A 20,780-nucleotide genomic window follows, 5' to 3' on the forward strand; every position below is an offset into this window, starting at 1 on the left:
CGAGCCACTTGAACAGGACGCAGCACAGAGCAGCGGCTGTGGCCGTGGATGTGCAGCGACTTGTTGAAAGGTGGTGGAGGGCGCAACGCACACCCAAAACCTGAAGCACAGCGGCCGTCGGCTAATCTGTGTCTCTTTCCTCCTCTCCTGCTTTCATTCCCCCGAAATAACAAACAGAGACTCCACAGCGCAGCCGCCGTGAAATCACATGCTCCTCCACAGTAAATCTGGGGAATTATCCTCTCGTGTCTTAAATAAGCGAGAAAGAAAGTCAAATGTTTTCCCGCTGGAGATTTGCTCTCGCTGCTGAACGTCAGAGAAGAGGGTTTAATGTCTCTCAGGATGCGAGAGTACACTTTAAACTAACAGTGTACACGGCCCGTATTGGATTAAAGATGAATATTTAGTTCTCTGACCTTTTGGCCTTGAGGAGGAGCAGGAGGAAACAGCAGCCTCTCCGGGCTACGAACAGGGGTTGGAGCATGTGCCACCGAAGGCATCCTCAGACTATATTAAAAGAGGGATGGAGGACGCTCCGGGGGCACGGCCGGGGCGGACGCATGAAAAACTCATTCGCACGGGATTGACAGAGAGCCACTCCACCTTGAGAATGCCCCGTGGCAGCGCGGAACATCCACGGCCACCAGATTAGCCTTCATTTCCTGCAGCAAGCACGCCGCGCCAAGCAGTTAGCATTTAGCGATGACACGCGTTCGCTAAAGGTCGGGAGGCGCTAGCATTCCTGACGCGGCTGAGGATTGTTAGCAAACGTCCATAACGTGAGGGAACAAAAGCAAATAACCCAAAGTAAGACGTGTAATTCTAGGAAGCACAATAACGATTATGGAAATGTTTCACAACCCGTCCACTGTGTGACCACTTCCACCCAGGCAATTAGAGCCAGTCAATTTTTAAAGCGCTCACTGTTTAACCAGCTGCACAACGAATCTCCCATTTATATTTTATTTGACATCTTTGCACCGACCTCTGTCGAGTTTAGGTCTCGCCCAGAGGAGCCGCTCACTCTCACGTGCCAGTTTAAGCTTATTAAATCCTAAAGCAGTCCGGTCGGATGGATTGTTTTAATACTTTATGAGTGCGCGCATGATTCCGAGGCAGGAATGACAGGATGTCAAACATTGTGTGTAGCTGAGTCGAGTTCCTGGCAACACAAACATGTACAATAACATACAGACGAAGGGAAATATATGCAGTCATGACCCAACAGGAGTTAGCAATCAGGAAAGGCTCACATCAGCAACAGCGAATTAGAAATGAAATATTGTACAGGTGCTAATTCATTACAGGTCTTTATGTTACAGCATGTTATGCTAACTGCTAGCTAGAACATATAGGAACGTACTCCATCTCTCATCTTTCAAACTGAACCAATCATCCCACACAAACATTTTTAACGTTGCTCCACTAAACATTAGGTCGCCGTGTAAAATGCGCTGTCTGGCCATTAATTCGCTGCCTTCTTTCCGTCTCGTAGCCTCGTAGCCTCGCGCCCCGCCCCGCGGCGGACGCGGCTCTCGTAAATGGCCCCAGACGCGAGGCCTCTGTCGGCCATCTGACAGTGATTAGGACGGGGCCTCGCCGGCTGCGAGCGGAGCGGGAGCTCAGGGGTGCAGCACACCTTTACATGCAGCTAGGCCCAACATGCCACCCACAGGGTGCAGGATTCAGAGCAACACACAAGTCAGAATGGAAAGATGCTCTACATCAACTGGCATTTATTATAAAAAAAAATGCAAAAACGCAGCACTAGGACTTTCAGATTAGTGTGGAGACTGTCTGGCAACGAGCACACAGCAGATACTGTCATGCACATGCAGCAGCCATATCAATTTTCCTCCTTTGTCTCCTTTTCCCCGTGTTTCTCTCTTCCTTCCCTCTTCTCGTTTACACACACACACACACACACACACACACACACACACACACACACACACACACACACACACACACACACACACACACACACACACACACACACACACACACACAGGGTCTCTTTCTCTGTCCCTCTCCTCCACCCAGACATCTGATAGTGATTATAGCACAGCCTCAGACACACAACTCTGTTAACTCCTACTATTAAGGAACTCGGTCTACCAATATAATTTGTTCATTTGCACACAGAATTAACGCACAGACACACACACACACACACGCACACACACACACACACACACACAGGCCCGTGGAAATTTTGCACTGGCAAACAGAAACACCGCACGCGCGGCGCCTCCCTCCTTGGACCCTCATGCCCCCCTGCCTGTAGGACCCTCATCCTGTCTAGCCTCTCCTTCCCTCCCCTGCTCCATCTCCAGTCCCCTGGAACAGAACAGTCACGGCTGTGTGCACCGTTGATTAGCTAGAACATGAACCCAGGGGCAGCGCTGGGAAGCTCACTGTTCTTTATTGTCTTTAGAGAAACTCCTCTACAGAGGTTGACTCCTAATCCCACACTCCTAAACCTTATCTGCCACCAATATAATCGTATTACAAAAGATTAAGACAACTTTAATTGCTGGAGATAACACAGGGGGGAAAACAGGAATTAAAAGAATAAGATGAGGTTTCCAGGTTGAGAAAGCGGAGGAAGGTGTGGATGTGTGGGTGCAGGTCGCTCAGACTCTGTGTGCGTGGGGTTTTTTGTTGGAGCTAATTCTTTAATCCCACATCATGTGCCTGAAACCTGCAACAGATGCCTCCGAGGAGCAACTGTTGTCTCTGCCCCTCCTGGCTTCCGGCGGCAGCGGATAAAAACCCAATCTGCCGGGCAGCTTTTCAGTGAGAGGTGTGTGTTCTGTTCACCCCGAGCCGCCAGGTAGAGGCGGCCTTTATTCTAAACCCAGAAAGCAAAGCACGAACGCATCCATCTACCAATTTTGTGAATATTCATGAAAACATTACAAAAGGTTGGAGCTAATCTGACTCGTACCCGTACGCTGCATGTGCTTTTCTTTCCCGCTAGTTTTTTTTTTTTTATATAAGCTACAGGAAGTGGAGCGGACTTGGTTCAGGGGTTCGGGCTTGTAAAAACAACTCGCTGCATGTTGCATTAAAGGAGTGGGTGCGCGATACGTACACTCGCGCACACCTGCGTGACTGTGAACCTAAAGATGCTGATCGAGGGGAACGGTTTCTATCCGTCGGCGGCAAAAACTAACTAGAATCACTTTCACAATCTAAATAGAAAACAAATTCTTTTTGCAATGAGCTCATCCCTACTAAACTCTTGATTAGCGACAGTGCTTCCTGTGTCGTAATATAAAGTACTGGCAATTTGTCCAGTGGTTCGTGTGTGCGAGTGTGTGTGTTGCTGACCTAATATATAGTCATTTGCTTGATGGTGTTTTGGCTGGAAACCTACAGGGGCTTGTTAGAGACATCTGGTCTCTCTTGGACTCTGCTCCTCTAAATTTCTGTCTCATTGTGGATTTCGCCGTCTCCCAGATCTGGCAGAGCTAATTCAGTGTCAGGCATCTGTTTCTTTCTATCATCTAATTAAATCTACAAACAACAGCCGCCCCCCTACAGTACCAGCCTAATGGGACCTCACCCTTCAGCGTTTGTCTTTAAGGGAACCATACGTCAGACTAGATCATAACTATCCTCTTCATTTTCATCTCATCAGCAGTGATCAGTGCGGTCCCACCTGGCTGTAACTATCAATAAGAGGCTCAAACTGCATTAATCAACCTGCAGGGACTCCCAGAGGCCTGCTTCATATTGTAATTGCCTCACGAGATGGATACGAATAAATCCAGCAGACATGCAAGTGAAGAAACAGACCCCCTCGAGATTTAATTTCATGTGCATCAGATTCACTATCGTATGGGGAGAAATTTGATTTGGTTGCAACCGGATTTAATCACGCTGGAATAATGACTTTGGAAAACACATCGACAGGGCCATCGTGGGTTTCTGTTTGGAAGGAAGGTGGCGTCTGCACGGGCGCGTGTGCGGCGATGGTGACAGAGCGCAGGGCGACGTGGGCCGGACGGTGGAGAAACAGGGGCGGCAGCAAAGCGGCGTCTTCCCAGTTCCATTAGACGCGTTATCGCTCATCCCTCAGCAGGGACACGTCCGCACACATCAATGAAAGCCATTCATCATTCCACACCTCAATGTGTGTGTGTGTGTGTGTGTTTGTGGAGGACGGTAGGACAAGTCATTAAAGTCTGGGTCAAAGAGCGGGAATGCAGATGTAAAAACACAGCCATGATAAAAAAAAAATAGTTCACATGTGATTTCATGTTGACTTGCAAAAACAAAAGGACTGTATTTTAAACAGGAAGGGAAGAGTTCTCAATCACGCGCTCCGACCTTTGACCCCTCAGACATGCCTAATAACCAGGCAAGGCCACAACTTGAAGTAATTTCTCCCCTCACATCTTGAAGCGGAGACCTGAAAGCTGACACTCGATGCCGCCATCTATCACGCGCCGCTCAGGCGGAATTACACCGTTTTTTCCATCTATTTTTGGAAGTCTAAAAAAAAAAAAAGGAATCCCCAAGACAGCGGGGGCCCTAATGAAAGCTTTCAACAGCGAGGCGCTGTCTAGATCCAGAGGTGACAGCACCTTCTTCACAATGACTCGCGCTCAGGCAAATATTTCCCCCGTCGCTGACGGACCGCCACCACAAAGACGCACCCTGAAAATTGCGGGTCTCCGATTTTGGGTGGCAGGAGGGATGAAATTGTCCTAAAGTGGAACCAGACGGTTATCTTCTTCTCTCCTGGAACCCCCCCCCCACACTCATCACTCCATCATTTCCGTGGAGTTAACTACAGGCCTGGTGATTACTTCGGTCAGGAATGAGCCAAAGCAAACACGAGACGACAGAGCTGCGGTCGACGGAATAAAGCGCGGCCTCGGAGTTGAAAGCAACACCGTGTGCGAGTTGAAGCATCCTCGGGGCGCAGCCCGCTCACGTCTGCGATCACGGGAGGCGCTCATCAACAACCCGCTGTTTTTATTAGTCGTTCAAATTAACGTGGTTATAATGAATTATTAGGAATAAAAGAACATGGCAGGAGAGCGAGAGAAGAGAAGCTGGAGAGAGAGAAGCAGCCAGATGAGATCAGGAGCTGGCTGGTGGTACCGTATGTTCTAACACGGGCCCAAACCGGTTCTGTGGCCTTTCAGACGGGCCCATAAATCATTATTAAAAAGACGCTTTATATCCTCGACCTGCTCCTCTCAAAGTGTTCGTCACAGCCGTTTGCCCATTGCTGTGATCTCCCTTCAGATCCCGGGGCTGTCTTCAATAAGGAGGGCCGGGACACGTCGAGCGCCGTCTCCAAAGTGTGCTGATGTCAACTCTTCATCACATCACTCAACAAAAAAAAAAAGGAACAAAAGGAGCTCCCATCGGCGGGAGGAGGGTCTGAACTATGTGCCCCGTGTGAATTAGAGAGTGCAGGGCCAGAATGACTCTGTTGTGAGATGAGGTGAGGCGAGGCTGCGCCTCTAAACGTCCAGCCTGAGGGGAGGATGGAGCAGATTATAGTAATGAGACGGGGATGTGGCTTCCAGAGGAGAAGCCGATACAGGACAGGTGTGACAGGCAAACACAAATTAAAGCAGTGCTCATCACACCGACACATTCCTCCACTCAGACCCACACACACTGTACTGTACTCACACACACACACACACACACACACACACACACACACACACACACACACACACACACACACACACACACACACACACACACACACACACACACACACACACACACACACACACACACACACACACCCACACGCAGGATGTTGTACGGCCCATTCAGACTATTTAGGTTTAACATTATGCATTTTCTTTAACCCAAGCATATTGTGTGCACGTGTCAGCGCACTTGGTGGAACGCATCAAAGCAGCTCAGCCTGTAGATCAAAACGTCCGTCTGCATAGTCGAGCGTCAACTTTCAAACTCATCCCAGCTCCAGAGGCTGCAGAGGCGAAGCTGATGGGCCCCACGTGTGTAGGCAAAGTCTAGTCGCACACGTGAATTGAGTCATCAGTCACCTCCAGTCCAAGAAGTGGCCAAAACACAAAATGAAAAGCTGGAGATTAGAGGGGTTCAGAGCTGTGCGTGTGCTGTTCTGCCTCTTCCAAAGGTCACGGCCCGCGATTCGAGGCACGCTGATAAAACTGGCAGCGCGCCTCGCTTCGTACGTCCCGCGGTGACGCGCGGGTCTTATTCTGAAAGAACCCTCGAAGGCCGTTTATTATCTCAACTCTGTTTTCAAGGCCCGAGGGAGTCGCAAGAAATAGCAGAATATCTGTTTCAGAATTCGGCGCGGTGCTGGAGCGGCGGCGGCGTAAATCACGCTGACACTGTAATTAAGCAGCAGTTCGGGGCCCGAGCTCCGGGCTCTTATCTCCTTTGGATGCTTATCGTTAGCATCTGCGCGATGAGGAAATTGGACATTAGCGAAGCTAACGACCCTCCAGTTCACGTCCACGGTACGTGTGAGTCGCCCCTGGCTTTGTTCTGAGGCCGCGTTCACCTGCACAGAAGTAACGCTGAAACCTAATCTGCGTCGGCCGCTCCGGGCGCTCGCGTTCTCGTGAGCGAGCGAGCGCGGAAGCACGGGAGGCGGCGGGAGCTGGCACGCGGCCACCGCTCTATCAGACGAGAGAGGTTAAGAACATAGCACACGGAAACTATTCTGCTCAAACGCTTTGGCTTTTCTGATCTTTGTCTGCGCCGAGCACTTCACGAATCGCGATCTGCCGGCGCCGATTAGGCCTTTTATCAGGTCCCGCTGTCACATCGGGTCGAGCTTCAGCTGCGAACCTCATGACAGCTAACGTGAGGAAAGGCCGTTAACCCAGACTGAAGTTTACTGGCAGATACATCAAAACAGCTCGTCTTTAAAGCGAGCCTCTATCGCGGCCTTGATCTGAGCCATAAATCAAACTCTACATAGAGTGAATATTGTTCCCTTTCACCACTGTGCGAACATTGATCTGGACTTTGCTATTGCTGGCGAACAGATTAAACTCCAGAAATCAGATTTTACAAAAAGGCGTCCACACACACTCACACTCACACAGATACACACACACACACACGAGACAAAAACGAGGCCTAAGTTGTGTTTTACAGCTGCTACGTGAAACCCAATTACGCAGCCAATTTGCAACACGGTTGATTCTCAGCTCAGCGCCGTCTCTCTCACACACACACACACGCACACGCACACGCACACACACACACACACACACACACACACACACACACACACACACACGGCCCCCTGTTCCTCTCATTCATATTTGCTGAGTGTTTTCCTGAGGGGTCCCGGTGCCGCTGGCCTCGGACCCCTCAGATGAGGTGAGGTAAGACGTGGAGCCGCGTTATTGTGCATCTGCGTCCAGGCGCTCGCTCGCTCGCTCGCTCGCTCGCTCGCTCACGTGCACGCGGACACAAGCACGCACGAGATATACTCCTGTCATAACCCACACTGACAAACACCTGGACCTGGTTACTGGAGCCGAATACCGCGTGCAGGCCTGGGTGCATAAATGGGGCGTGTGGGGAATATGGGGCTGGAGGTTATTCGGCGCTGGAGGCTGTGTTGAGGTTCATTTTATGTTTTCCTTTCTCTTTTTTTCCCTTCTTTCTCTCTAAGCTCTCGAAATAGGGGCTCGCTTGAAGTCTAGGAAATGAAAGGTAGGTCATTGCTACTACAATGTGCAGAGCCCTTCTCACAAATAGGAGAACGGACACAGACTCCAAAGCCTGAGTGGAGCATGAATATGAGCTGGAAGGAGGCGCCTGTGTTCTAAAGACGTTCTGTTTACATATAGAAACTGGAGCAATGGTGCATTTAAGTTGCAGAAACGAGGTTCTTCATCTCATCAGAATGTGCAAGTATGAATATGCCTCACATATTACACTTAGTGTGTCAGACAATCAGTGATGCTGGTCTTTATAAAGAGGATTCAAACACACAACCAAACATAACTGGAGATACGGTGATGATGTGATCAGATACTAGTTACATCAGCAACGCTAATTACGTCATCACCGCATTTACTGAGGGTCTGCGGGTTAAGTCTGGTCTCTGGCCCTCTCCTACCGGGACCCAATAACACGTCCGGACGTCGGACCAACGCGCTCACCACCATCGGCTCACATTGGCGCTCGGGCTTGATGAGGGCACGTGCGTCGAGCAGCCACAAAACTAAAAACTGCGAGCAGCTGTCAAACTTTTCGCGGTGCCACTGAAGTAAAGACGCCGCCAACAGACGGGCGCACGTAAAGAAGGGGGGGCGGTCAGACGCTTCACTACTCACCTCGGGAAACGGTCGCGTCGACTTTACTTTCGGCGAAGACGCGAGAAGTTTGAAGAGTCGGTTCCGTGTTGGAGTTGCGATGAGAGTCTCGGCAGAAGTAGTGGGATGTTTTTACGGAAGAAGTAGATCGTGATATGATCGACAGATATATAGTATATTATTTGTTGTGTATTCGGGAAGAGCAAGTAGCAGAGCATCAGAAGGATTTTGCATTGTATCAGGTGTAGATGCTGTATGGAGTTATTGTCAGATCGCAGGCAGATAGGAGGTCGTCTTCTCTTCACCTCAAAGGTGGAAAGGACAGAAAGAGCGGAAAGGAAAAACTACTCCCCACTTCTTCCTTTCCCCACCTCCCCCTTCATACCACCCTCTCTCTCCCCCCTATCCCCCACTTCTTCATTCTTTTCCCCTCCCCTCGTTCCTTTTCCCTCCCCCTTTTTCCTTCCCCAACCCCCTCTACTTCCTCTCCCCCCCATCCCCCCTCTACCTCCCCTTTTCTGCCCCCCCCTCTACTTCCTTTTCTTTCCTCTCTTCTCCCCCCACCATCCTTTTCCTTCCCCACTCTTCTCCACTCCACCCTCCCACACCCAACGCTTTTCTTTTTTCCCCCTCCTTTCTCCCTTATTATCCCTTTTCCTCGACTCCCCCACCTCCCCCCCCCTCCCACACCCCTCCACCCCCCCCTCACCCTCCACCCCTCTCCCCCTCCCCCCTTCCCCCCTTCTTCCTCATTTCCCCCCCATCCTTTACGCCCCCCGTTTCCCCCCCCCTCCTCCCCCTCTCTTCTTTCTCTTCTCCCTCTCCTTTCTCCCCACCCCCCACTCTTCCTTCTATTTTCCTTTATCTCCCCCTTTCCTTTTCACTTTCTCCATCCCCGCCATATCCCCTTCCCTACCTTTTTTATTTTCTTGTACTTTCTTTTCCCCTTTCCCCCCTCCCCTCTTACCCTAACCCCCCCGCTCCCCCACCTCCCCCCTCCCCCAACCCCCCCTCCCTTTCACCGCCCCCCCTCTTCTCCTTTCCCCCCCCCCCCCTCCTCGTTTTCTCCCCCCCTCTCTCCCCCTCTCTTTTTTCCCTTTTTTCCTTTACCCTTTCTCTTTTTTGCCTCCCCCTTCCTTCCCCTTCCCCCCACTCTCTCCCACCTCCCCTTTCCCCCCCCCTCTCCCCCTCCCCCCCCTCTTTTTCTCTCCCCCCCCCCTCCCTCTTTTCTCCTTTCCCCCCCACCCCCCCTCCCCCCCCACCCCCCCCTTCAACTCCTTCAAATCTCTTTACTCTTCTCTCTTTCTTTTTGCCTCTCTTTTCCACCCCCCCCCCCATCTTTCTCCTTTCGCCCCCCCCATATTTCCCCCCTTCCCTTCTATACCCCCATTCTTTTCTCCCCCTTTTTTTTCATACTGCTTCCCTCCCCCCCTTCTCTTCCTTTCCCCCTTCCCCTCCCCCCCCCTTCTTTCCCCCCCCCTTTTCGCCTTTTTGTTTCCCCCTTCCCCTTTCTTTTTCCTTTTCTCCCCCTATTTCTTTACCCCCCCCCCCCCCCCCCCCCCCCTTTTTTCCTCCCCTTTCCCCCCCTTTCCTTTTCCTCTTCCCCCTCCTTTTCCCTCTCTTCTTTCTTTTCTTTTTCCCCCCCTTTTTTTCTCTTTCCACCCCTCACTCTCCCCCCCCCTTTTTCTCCTCTCTCTTTTTTTTTTTTCTTTTTTTTCTTTTCCTTTCCCTCTATTTTTTTCCTTTCTTCTTCTCTTTTTTTCCTCCCTCCCCCCCCTAAACCTTCACCGATCTCCCATTTATATATCACTTATAATATATCCATATAAATTTATATATAGCATTATTTCTCATATATCTTTATTTCAAGCTACCGATATATATATATCTATTCTCTCTACTACCCCAACTTATATATCTTATATATATTTCCTTCAGATATCTATCTCGCCTCCCATTATATACTTCCTCCTCTCTCTCTCACTTTTCTCTCTCTCTCTCTCTCTTTCTCTCTCGCTCGCTCTCTCTCTCTCTCTCTCTCTCTCTCCTTCGCTCTCTCTCTCTCTCTCTCTCTCTCTCTCTCTCTCCTTCGCTCTCTCTCTCTCTCCTTACACAAACTTCTGCTCCTCCAACGACCCACTGCGCTGTATGAGAGGCGATTCGTGCCACGGAGCGGCTCACACGAGCTTCCTACGCATCTCATTGGATCCCGGCGGCGGCTGATGAACGTTGCGTGACTAAACGAGGCTAATACACTACGCAGCAACCTTAAAATATCAGTAGTTGGCGTTTTACGTAATTCTTCGGGAGTGAAGCATATCAACAGGCTGAGGTAAAGGACGTTGGAGATCCAAACCTTCCTTTTTGGCCTTTTTGTGTTTTTTACTGTGTCTTATTTGGGTCATATTGCTGTTTTCAATCTATTTCTTGTTTTTTCAGTCATGTCGGTCTGATTTAGTTTCTTTCAGGCTGTTTTCATTTCTTCATGATAAATTTGGGTTCTCACTCATCGTGTTTTGACTTTTGTGCATCTCCATCAGCACTGTTCTTTTCATATTATACAGTTACAGTCTTGGAGCTGTGCCCTGTTCCAATCTGATGCACCACCGTCTGACTGACACTTATAACGAACAACCTCTTATTCTGTTTATCTATTGCAGCTCTAGGTTATTTAGGTTTGTATGTGTGTGAAGAGTTTGGTCAAAATGTGTACTGTCTCTGTACTTTGACCTTGGCATCCCTCCCTCCAGGATTATTCCAGGATGTTAAGTAAGAAAAGTATAATACACTAAATCCTTGCACATCATTTATTGAGCAACATTTCCTTCTATACTTTTGTGAGTGGGAAGTAACTTATAAACCATGTTCTGACCTACTGTATATTGTACTTTTTGTACTCATGTTTTTTGTCTCAGTACAAACCAACATTTCAAGATAAATATGTATCTTGTGCCTTAATGTCATTATTTGTGATGTAAGAAATCTAAGTCAGACAGATAATGCGCTTATCAGACAATAAACAGAATCAATCACTAAACTGAACATGATGCATTGTTTATCAAAAGTCAAGTGAAATGTTTGAAACACAGACAAAAGTACAGTCTATCTATGGCTCATTCAGAAATCAACCCCAGTGAGCTAAACAATTCCAGAGAAAACAGTCCTTCTCTTCTATAAACACAACAACACAGGCTCTTTAATGCGCTGATATTCTGTTATTGAGGTTTGACACTTTTTTTGTTTGAGAACCAAAACTAGCCTCTAACTGATGGAATGTAAAAAAAACAGAGATTAAGGCAAACGCAAAATGAAGTCATAAATAAAAATACCAACACAACTAACTCAGCATAGAAAACCAGTGTCTTCTAGTTGTTAATTATGACTTTTAATTTTTGTTAGACATTTTCCCCATTTTCCATGTATTTTAAATTATGACCAATTCTGGCCTCCTTAAAATCACAAGTGATCCTCAAATTTAACTTAATTTTTAGTTTTTAAAATGGAAACATTTCGTTAATGTTACCTGTTTCACACAAATAAGAAGCAATAAAATATAATATGATTCATGTTAAGAGCATAGAGAAAAAAAGTTTAAATTAAGGAAAGTCAACACTTTCTATCCTCACGCTTTTTGTGCATTTAGTACGTATTTTAAAATATGTTTTATTAAAATGGGCAAAGATCAGTAAAATGTTTAAAGTCTGACACTTATTTATGGTCATCACACGTCTACTATTAGCATCTCTTTTTCTTGTATTGGTGCATTTCCTCCCACTAACCACCAGCACACGTGGCCTCATATCTTCACTGCGTGAGCGTGCTTCTTGCACAGAGGTTTGTCTTTCTTGGAGAAGAAGGTCTGGCCTTCCAGACTGGTACAGCAGACCTGAGGAGAAGCACAAAAGCAAACACTTGAATATATTTGTTTTATTGCTCATCTCACGGAATCTACTCTTGAGCACCTGAGTTTACTGTGACGTGTGTGTATTTAACTCACAGCACAAACGAAGCATGTGTCGTGCCACGTGTGACCGATGGCCTCCAGGAACTTGTCTCCGGCCTCGATGGGGAACTCGCAGCCGTGGCAACCGGTCCCGAACAAAGTGTAGAAGTCTCCAGGAGATAAAGATACGTCTTATTGAGGAGCCGACCACGGTTCGACTGTGCTAATGAGCGGATTTCCTTTAACTGGGACTAACGAAGGGTCATTGTGTGTTCCTGACACTCACCTCGTTCACAGTACGGTTCTCCGTCTTCCAGGTGGAATGTGTTGTTCCTTATGGGCTGCTGACAGTAGGCGCACAGGAAGCAGTAGACGTGCCACGTCTGTTTGAGGGCGTTTATCACCTCCTGGACGACGAAGCAAACAATGCCGTTAGTTGGAGGCGTGGGCCATTATTAGCGGCGCCGACCTTTTCAGCCTTTATTAACCTGCGTTCGATTGGAACACATGGACGTGCCGGCGCAGCGTGTCAGGAATGTTCCCCTGTCACATGACCCAGCTTAAAAGAAACGCGCTTTCTTTCCCACCCTTGAACTGTGAGAACAGGACGGGACGGAGAGTCAGTGGAAAGTCGGTGGGCCGGAGCGAAATGAGGGATTAGCGGCGAGAGGGTGAGAAAAACGCTTAATAAGAGGCCGTAAGCTGGTTGAAGATGTGTGAGAATCAGAGGGCTGGAGGGGATTCAGGATAAAGGGGAGGGAGCGTGTCCGACCGGAGCAAAGATCTCCCTGACACACACGCAGCTCTGCCTCACTATTTTCAGACGGGTCCGTGAGTGAAACGACGCTGAGTCATAGCAAACAACACATACAGTATGACAACACGCATCTCGTCCAACTGGTCCAACTCACCCCCAGAATCTTAGCCCGGCAGCGGCTGCATGTCGGAGCGAAGAACTCCTCGTAACAGTGCTCGCAGTAAACGAAGCCCTGCTCCTCCACGAAGCCTATGTCTGCGAGAGACGTGCGGCAGTGGGCGCAGTTGAACTCCTCCTTGTGCCACGATTTTCCCATTGCAACCAGAAAAGGCCCTCTGAGAACAGAGAAAACGGCATCAGATCTATTTACTTATTGTAGTACCCAAAGCGTCCACTAGTGGGCGAGCACAAATCAATCAATAACAAATCCCTCTAAGTTATTTGCTGTTGTTCATTCAGCGGATACCAGACGTGTGTAACCACAGCAGCCTTCACTCGCCTGATGACCTTGGTGCAGTGTGCACACATGGGCGTGCGGGTCCCAGCAGGGATGTGCTCTGCCATCTGGACCAGGGTGTCCTGATCCTTAGGGTGGGGCTGAGGCGCAGGTCGGGTGGGGACAGGGTCCCTCGGGGCGGTGCCGTTGCCCTTCATGCCGAAGGACGGGGTGATCAATCCGGTCGGTGGCCGATGACCTGCAGGAGCACAGGGCGCTTTAACGGCCGGGCATTGATCCACATTGTCACCACCGCGGATGCGCCACATCAGTCTTCAGCAACACAGAATGCGTCACCCCGACGCATTCCTGGGGCGCGTGTGCATGCGTCGGCACCGACCGCCGAGACGCTCCCCCAGTAAAACCTGGACACCTGGCTAAACATGCAGCTTGGCCTCCGAGCTCCAGGCCGCAAGGTGAAGGGAGGCCTGCGTCCGGTGTTGGACTTCACCATTACAGGACACGGGTCTGTGTGAGTCAGTGTCGTGACCACAGCAGCATTAATAAAGTTAGGAGGCTAAAATAATACATTACACAACTGTATGTGTGAAAGCTACAGCACAAAAGCTTAATACGCTAAGCTTTTAGCTTAAGGTATTTGACAAGTCCATATTTTTGCATATTTGTTTAACTGAAAGGTGTGTGGCTGAGTCTTAAAGCTCCAACAGGGCGCTGATTGTTTAGAAGTGCCCATGAGCAACAGGCCGCTCGCTGACGGCACGGTCCGCGGATCCGGATTCAAAATGGCCGCCCGGCGCCCTGCTGCTGGGGCGCCGTGCGACCGGCCGTATATTTTGACGACCCGTGTCCCTCGGTGGGCGACGGCGTCCGTGATTTACGCTGCATCACAAAGAGAAGTATGCGGAGGGCCACTGGAAACACGAGTCGAATTCCTCGTACGCGCCCGCAGAGTCTGGCTAATAAAAGCCGAGCGCGAGACGACCGGGTGGAGGGGGAACATAATAGCTATGCTGAAAAAGAACCAATTTGCAGCATCCATTCTGCGTGAGCATCTCGCACTGCAGCCCTCAAAACTCCATCCTCAGCTCCTGACGGGAACAATTACCCTCCTGATGCGCAGAGCGGCCGATGGAGGCCCTGGAAAACAAGCCTCTTCCTCCTGCTAACAGGCTGCAACAACATCCAGCCCAAGAGCAGTAAATCACCTTCACACGACGCCAGGATTGGAACCCAAAAGTAACAGGGTTTTTATAAACTTTGATTTACAAATCAATCAAAACTCGTGTTCAGGACTTTATTTTTATGCCTCTATTTAAGGCAGTCTGCTTCTTAGACATCTGTGCGTTCTCTGTGTCTTACGCTTAAGAAAACAGCTTAAGCGCCGTGGTCTGATTATGCCGCATTAGTTCATTTAGTGAAAAAACACCGCAAACGGCTTGCAGTGAAAACGGAGCACGCGGAGCCTCACAAGCGCACGTTTGTTGGACGCGTCGGCGGAACCCAGGATTCACACTACGCGCCGTGTCCTTTAAAGCGCGCTTTTAGCCAGTTATTGTACGACGCGCCAATTGTGGCTGGGTCCAAGGTCCATAAATCATATGACACGCGGAGCGGCTGAGCGCCGGGCCGCGGTGCACACAGCGCCCGAGCGGGACCGGGCTTCACCTGGAGCCGCCGCGGGGCCTTTGATCATGGTCTTGATGACTGCAGACTCGTGGCTGTTGAGCTCGGCCTCCTCGCTCTCCTCGCTGTGCAGAGAGAGACACGGCGGGGGGTCAATCACCTGCAACCGCATCCAGTGCTAAGGCCCGAACGGCAGAACCGCGGGTCACGCGGTGCCACAGCAGGACGCGGGTGCGGTGAAATACCTCTGAAAGCCCCCCCTGGAAAAATAAGACATGCAGAGTGATGTGGAAAAAAAACATGCACGGTTGAATTTGTCATGTTTCTGTCAAAACACAGTCAGACAGACTCCAGACCACCTACCTGCTGACAGGGCAGAGCTAAATACGTTAGCACAGACGGCGGCTCCAGCCGCGGCAGGACCCGACCCAAGTTTTCGGTGCCCTTTCCGACATGGGCCCCGTTTTACTGCAGGACCGAGTCCAGCTCAGCGGTCTTATGATGGATGGGAGACAGCACTAATAATACAGCACGCTGCCAAAGTATTAGGTCAAATGACTCAGAGGGCAGGTTTACCGTGCGGCAGCGCGGCCAGAAGCCAGAGTAGCATCGCTAACGACGGAGTCAATTAATGACAGCGTTCAGGCAGTAGGTGCTCATCCTGACGCACCCCGAGACGTATTCTGTCCAAACCTTCAGCGCCAGAAGAGTAAGACATCAGTGCGTTCGTGCGTGCGGGCCCCGAACGCGGATCCGGACCGGTGCCAACAGTTAGAACCCATCAGAAGAATGTTATGGCAACCGCGGGCGTAGCTACCCTGTAACTCTGTGCCTGTGTGGGGTTTTTGTGTGTGTGTGTGTGTGTGTGTGTGTGTGTGGGCGAGACAGAGTGATGCAGCCCATCAGATGTGAGAGAGAGAGAGAGAGAGAGAGAGAGAGAGACAGGAAGAATGTGACACTTGTGCGTGTGTTGGCCTCGCTTCAGTAGGTGCTCTGTCTGTCTGCTACCCCCCCCCCCCCCCCCCCACCTCTGGTGTGCCACTCCTCATGCACACACACACACACACACACACACACAAACACACACACACACACACACACACACACACACACACACACACACACACACACACACACACACACACACACACACACACACACACACACACATCCGAACACATGGGGCGCCTATAACAAGGAGTGCTCCCCACAGAGCACACACGACTCCTTCAGAACCCTCTATTTCATATATAATATATATCATATATACTACTTTCCGAAAGAGCCGTGAAACCGTGGCAGCGGGAAAACGTGTGCGTGGAAACGGCGACTTTCTACGGAAGAGGAGGAGGCGAGGGGGTCAAGAGGGTGCTCGTCCTCTGTGGACCACTGATGATCATGCGTAGAGATACAGTGAAAGCGTGATTACAGTGGCCTGTGTCAGCATGGATTCCAGCTCATCGGGCCGTAGCTGGCACAGACCCAGGCTGTCACAGCGCATCCCCCGTCTCCTCGCTCTCGTCATTAGGTCATCATTTTGTACACTAGCGTCTCACAGGGACATTGACTTATTACGCTGTATCCACAGCCAGACGCGCGGCTCAATGCGCGTAGACAGCAGCCTGACACATAATCATCTCGGGCCGAGTCGTCTGTGAACGAACCCGCGTTTGGGCGCTGCCGCGAAACAGTAAAGGTCAAACGTTGGGTAAATTAAGCAGACGTGATGGAGGTCCCCGAGCTCAGGTCCCCGTTGGCACCGGCTGGCTCCAACCCATCGAGCAGGAGAACGGGAACGACCTCCTCCTCGGCGAACGCGGAGATTAACAGTCATCTCTTCGAATCATCTCGGCGCGCGAGCTAGCGCCATTCATTCCCGCTGACTGGAAAACGCAGGAAATAAGACGCTTCCCGGCCTCTCGCTCATTACAGCCAATTACAGCCCGGCTCAATAATATTCCCCACCAATCGGGCCAATTACGCGGAGCCTTAATTTCATCCCGCAAGGGCGCGATTGGCTGATTGATGGGCGGCCCGCGTGCGTTGATGCAGCGGTGAGTGACCATCTGGACGCGAGCGCCTCGTTAGCTGAAGCCGTTATTGAAGCGGAGCGGGAGGAACGAGGGACATTCATCCTACTGGTTCCTTTCTCCTCCTCCAGGGAAACCTTGACTTCCACACAGTTGCTCAGTGCCTCTGTTGTTCCTCGCGTGTGTCCAATAATAAGACTCATCGTTCAATTATTTTTTTTAACGATAACGAGGAAAAAGCGGGACATTCCGGACACCCAACACACATATGCAACGCAACCTCTCGTGTACTGTATCACAACTTGAGGTCTTGTTTTGTGCATCTCATAAACGTGTCGGTTGGGTCTGAGCGTTGAACAAATGGCCCATTAACATAGCTGAACGCTGTCCAGCAGCTCCCTCCGCCACGCGACAGATGGTCTATAATTTCGGGCCGTGATATTCTCTGGACCGGCATCAGTCCGCGCACGCACCCCATCATGCAGGCGTGTGCGTCCGCACGCGGCGGCGACAGAGACGTGGCTCCCTACAGGCTCCCACTCAAACGCCGTCTCCCTCACGCGCGCTTCATTCTTCGCGGCTCAAATGTGCACAGTTGTGTCCACCAGCCAGCGACTGAGGGGCTGCCGAGCTGTTTCACGGCGACCGCTGAATGTTATAGCTGGTGTCCCTGGTCTCCACAGACACATATGGAGCGTGTCCTTCGCTCCTTGGCTCAAACAAACCACCGCCGGGATGGTTCTGGCCCTGTTTACACTGTAGATAAAAATAGGCCTCCTTTACATCAGACGACTAGAAGACATTTATTATTATTACTATTATTATTATTATTATTAAAAGAAGGAGCAATTGCACCTGTTGCACCTTATTGGCTCATCGTGGACCCACATCTGGACAAAGGTGCATTTAAAGATGTCAACGATAATAATCACCAGTGGTTAATGCTTGAATTACACACTGTTTATCACAGTAGTGTGTAACAACTATTTTCAAGCAGGCTATTGCAAGTGAAATCAAGTTTTGTCCAGTTTTGCCCAGTCTACCTCTTGATGCAGCTCAGGATGGACTTCTTCGTCCAAGGCCATATTATATTCTGAGTGTGATGGAAGCTAAAATATTAATAGCGGGACATAATCACCACAATTAGCTTGACTATGGCTTAATGTACATTATTTATTATAAATGCTGTGCAGCACCTGCGTTGAGGTGAAAGACCAAATGATGACTCAGCGGCAGTATCCTTCATCACGTCCCCTCAAACCAGTAGTGGAAACAGCCGTTTATGAGCCAGTACTGCCCTCTGGTGGTGCAACTGAGGAACTGCCAGACCGAGGTGAACACGTGTACTGTGATGAACAGTGGAACACTAAAGCTGAAAGCCTTGTGAGGATGTGTGACTGCAGCAGCTGAAGCAGCTGGTCCAGGATCAGAGGAGGCCGACATGTGGTGAGGTGGTGTCAGCTGGTTTAGGGCCGGGCCACGGGCCGTTAAAGGTGCCGGCACTGAGGCGAACCAGTCGTCGGACCTCAGTGTGTGACTGGACAAGAAATGTGGAGAGTGAAAGACCCACTGGTGTTTTACTGGGTCATTGTTTTTAAGTAATTTAATCTAATGGTTTGTTTCATAACAGCAACATAGAGAGGTTCGTGTGAAAGTGCTTATTGAATAGCTGGAGGTTTTTATATCGAGGAAAGAAAGGAAAGGAAAGAGACACCAGAAAGACAAGAAATGGAAACAGGAGGAACTGAATCCGTTTATTAGCTACCATACAGAATAATACGTCACCAAACCCAAAACACAGAGGAGCCTCCACAAGGAGACGGCCAGCTGTGTTCAAAATGCAACAAGATACAAGAGGCTAAAATTAGCTTTAGCATCTCCTGTGGGAAGTAAACATGGAGGTGTCGTAAATCTAAAGGCACTGGAGAATATCTTACATTACAAAGGCTTTTCTACTCACACAAACCTGCAGAGACGTCACACCTGATTCCTCCTGCAGCACCACAGATGTCCCACAGCCACAAGCACTTAGACTGATCATTCACCGTATACTGTACACACATGCATGAATGAAATTGTTCCTATTATATTCCGAGACACCGTGATTATAAAACCGTTAACACAATAAATGTAAACAAGCGCCTAAAGCTTCTACATAAAGTATCTTTATATAACACACTCCAATTCAACAGCCCAAGTAACGTTGAACATATTGAAATACTCTGAATGCAGCAGCCCGTGCTGTCATGCATGCACAGTTAAGTTAAACCTGTGGTCAGCATCCAGGCTGCAATATTACTGCAATCAAATAGGGAAATCTGACCTGAGAGCTGTAATTTTGATTAAATAGGCTGCTTGATTCTGTCCCTCAGGATTTGGGGATCTTAATGAAAAAAACAAGTCATCTATGTGACACCAGAGAATGATGTCATCCAACAATAATGTAATCTAATCATGCAGGCTAATTAAACCCTACGTGTGTGTGTGAATGCACACAAACAAACTTGTTTATTACGCATCTATACTTTTGGAATCAGTGCCCAACACATAAGCAGTACTTTAGATTTAAGATTGAATGAGGCCATTACAGTGCAGGCACAGGGAACCACACACGCACAAACGCACACGCGCACGCACACACACACACACACACACACACGCACGCACACACACACACACACACACACACACACACACACACACACACACACACACACACACACACACACACACACGCGTGTCTACTGGACGTTAAGGGTGCGAGCGGACACTCCGTGGTGCCAGTCTCTCAGCTCGTGGTACTTAGGGCCAACGACCAATCGAGTGGTGGGCTTGTTCACTCTGCCGGAGGTCAGGGGGAGAGAGAAGCACATGGAGAGGGTGAGAGGAGAACCATGTAGGAACAGGGACATAGTGCTGCAGTCTGTGGAGACACTGCGAGCCATGCCACGGAGACGTTACCACATACTGTACGTCTAATGGAGATGCAGACGTGAGGCCCTGATGCCAGAGAGCTGCACACGAACATGAATCCCTGTCATCACGAACACGTGCCCACAGCAATGATCACAAGCCACCGAGGGGAATGGACAGCCAATGGATCGCAGGCAGCAACACCCCCACCGCTCAGACAACATGCAAGGACGCGATGCTGTCACACGCACAACCACACAGCGAGGAGCCTCCGCCTTCGCGACACTGTGATTAGTGAGCACAGATGGGGACGCAGCGACGGCCGGGACGACGCTGTGACTGCTGAGCGAAGAAGAAAACGCCGCCGTGCGCTTTCACTTAATGGCTGGAACGCGGCCCCTTCCCCTTCTGTCTGGACGGACCCACAGCATCACTGTGACGCAGCAGAGAGGGGATCACACTGCTGCCCAGACGCAGCCTCAGCTGACATAACAGCGCTCAGGTCCTGAGGTTTTCGGGAACGCGTGCTGTTACTTCATGCAACGCAATGATTCACGCGAACAACAACAAGCGAAGAGGCTCATCGGACGACCGGCGTTATTAAAACTGCATATCTTCAATGTGTCAGCACTTCTGAGGACGTGCACTTACTTTGTTTTCTTGGCTTTGTCGGCTTCCTCCTCAGGAGCTATAACGGAAACACAAGGGAGACATATTAAAGAGTCTTCATCTGGTGATTTATTAATTG

At 49.9% G+C, this 20,780-nt stretch overlaps 2 protein-coding genes across 3 annotated transcripts in view; both read right to left on the reverse strand.

Moving 5' to 3' along the window:
• The window catches only part of bmpr1ba (bone morphogenetic protein receptor, type IBa), a 38,840-nt gene extending 30,422 nt beyond the window's left edge, over positions 1–8,418 (reverse strand). The window contains exon 1 of the mRNA XM_029163108.3: positions 8,331–8,418. The gene's annotated coding sequence lies outside the window, so the exon portion shown is untranslated. The remainder of the gene's footprint in view (positions 1–8,330) is intronic.
• Positions 8,419–11,102: 2,684 nt separating this feature from the next.
• The window catches only part of pdlim5a (PDZ and LIM domain 5a), a 29,404-nt gene continuing 19,726 nt past the window's right edge, over positions 11,103–20,780 (reverse strand). For both annotated transcript variants that reach the window (XM_029162534.3, XM_029162533.3), the window contains 7 exons: positions 20,684–20,720; positions 15,132–15,214; positions 13,509–13,704; positions 13,164–13,344; positions 12,539–12,659; positions 12,307–12,422; positions 11,103–12,195 (listed from right to left, as the gene is read on the reverse strand). In XM_029162534.3, the coding sequence (XP_029018367.1) occupies positions 12,106–12,195; positions 12,307–12,422; positions 12,539–12,659; positions 13,164–13,344; positions 13,509–13,704; positions 15,132–15,214; positions 20,684–20,720 (824 nt within the window). In that variant the 3' untranslated portion in view covers positions 11,103–12,105. The remainder of the gene's footprint in view (positions 12,196–12,306; positions 12,423–12,538; positions 12,660–13,163; positions 13,345–13,508; positions 13,705–15,131; positions 15,215–20,683; positions 20,721–20,780) is intronic.

The sequence above is a fragment of the Betta splendens genome, chromosome 9 (assembly GCF_900634795.4).
Source record: "Betta splendens chromosome 9, fBetSpl5.4, whole genome shotgun sequence".
Lineage (NCBI taxonomy): Eukaryota > Metazoa > Chordata > Actinopteri > Anabantiformes > Osphronemidae > Betta > Betta splendens.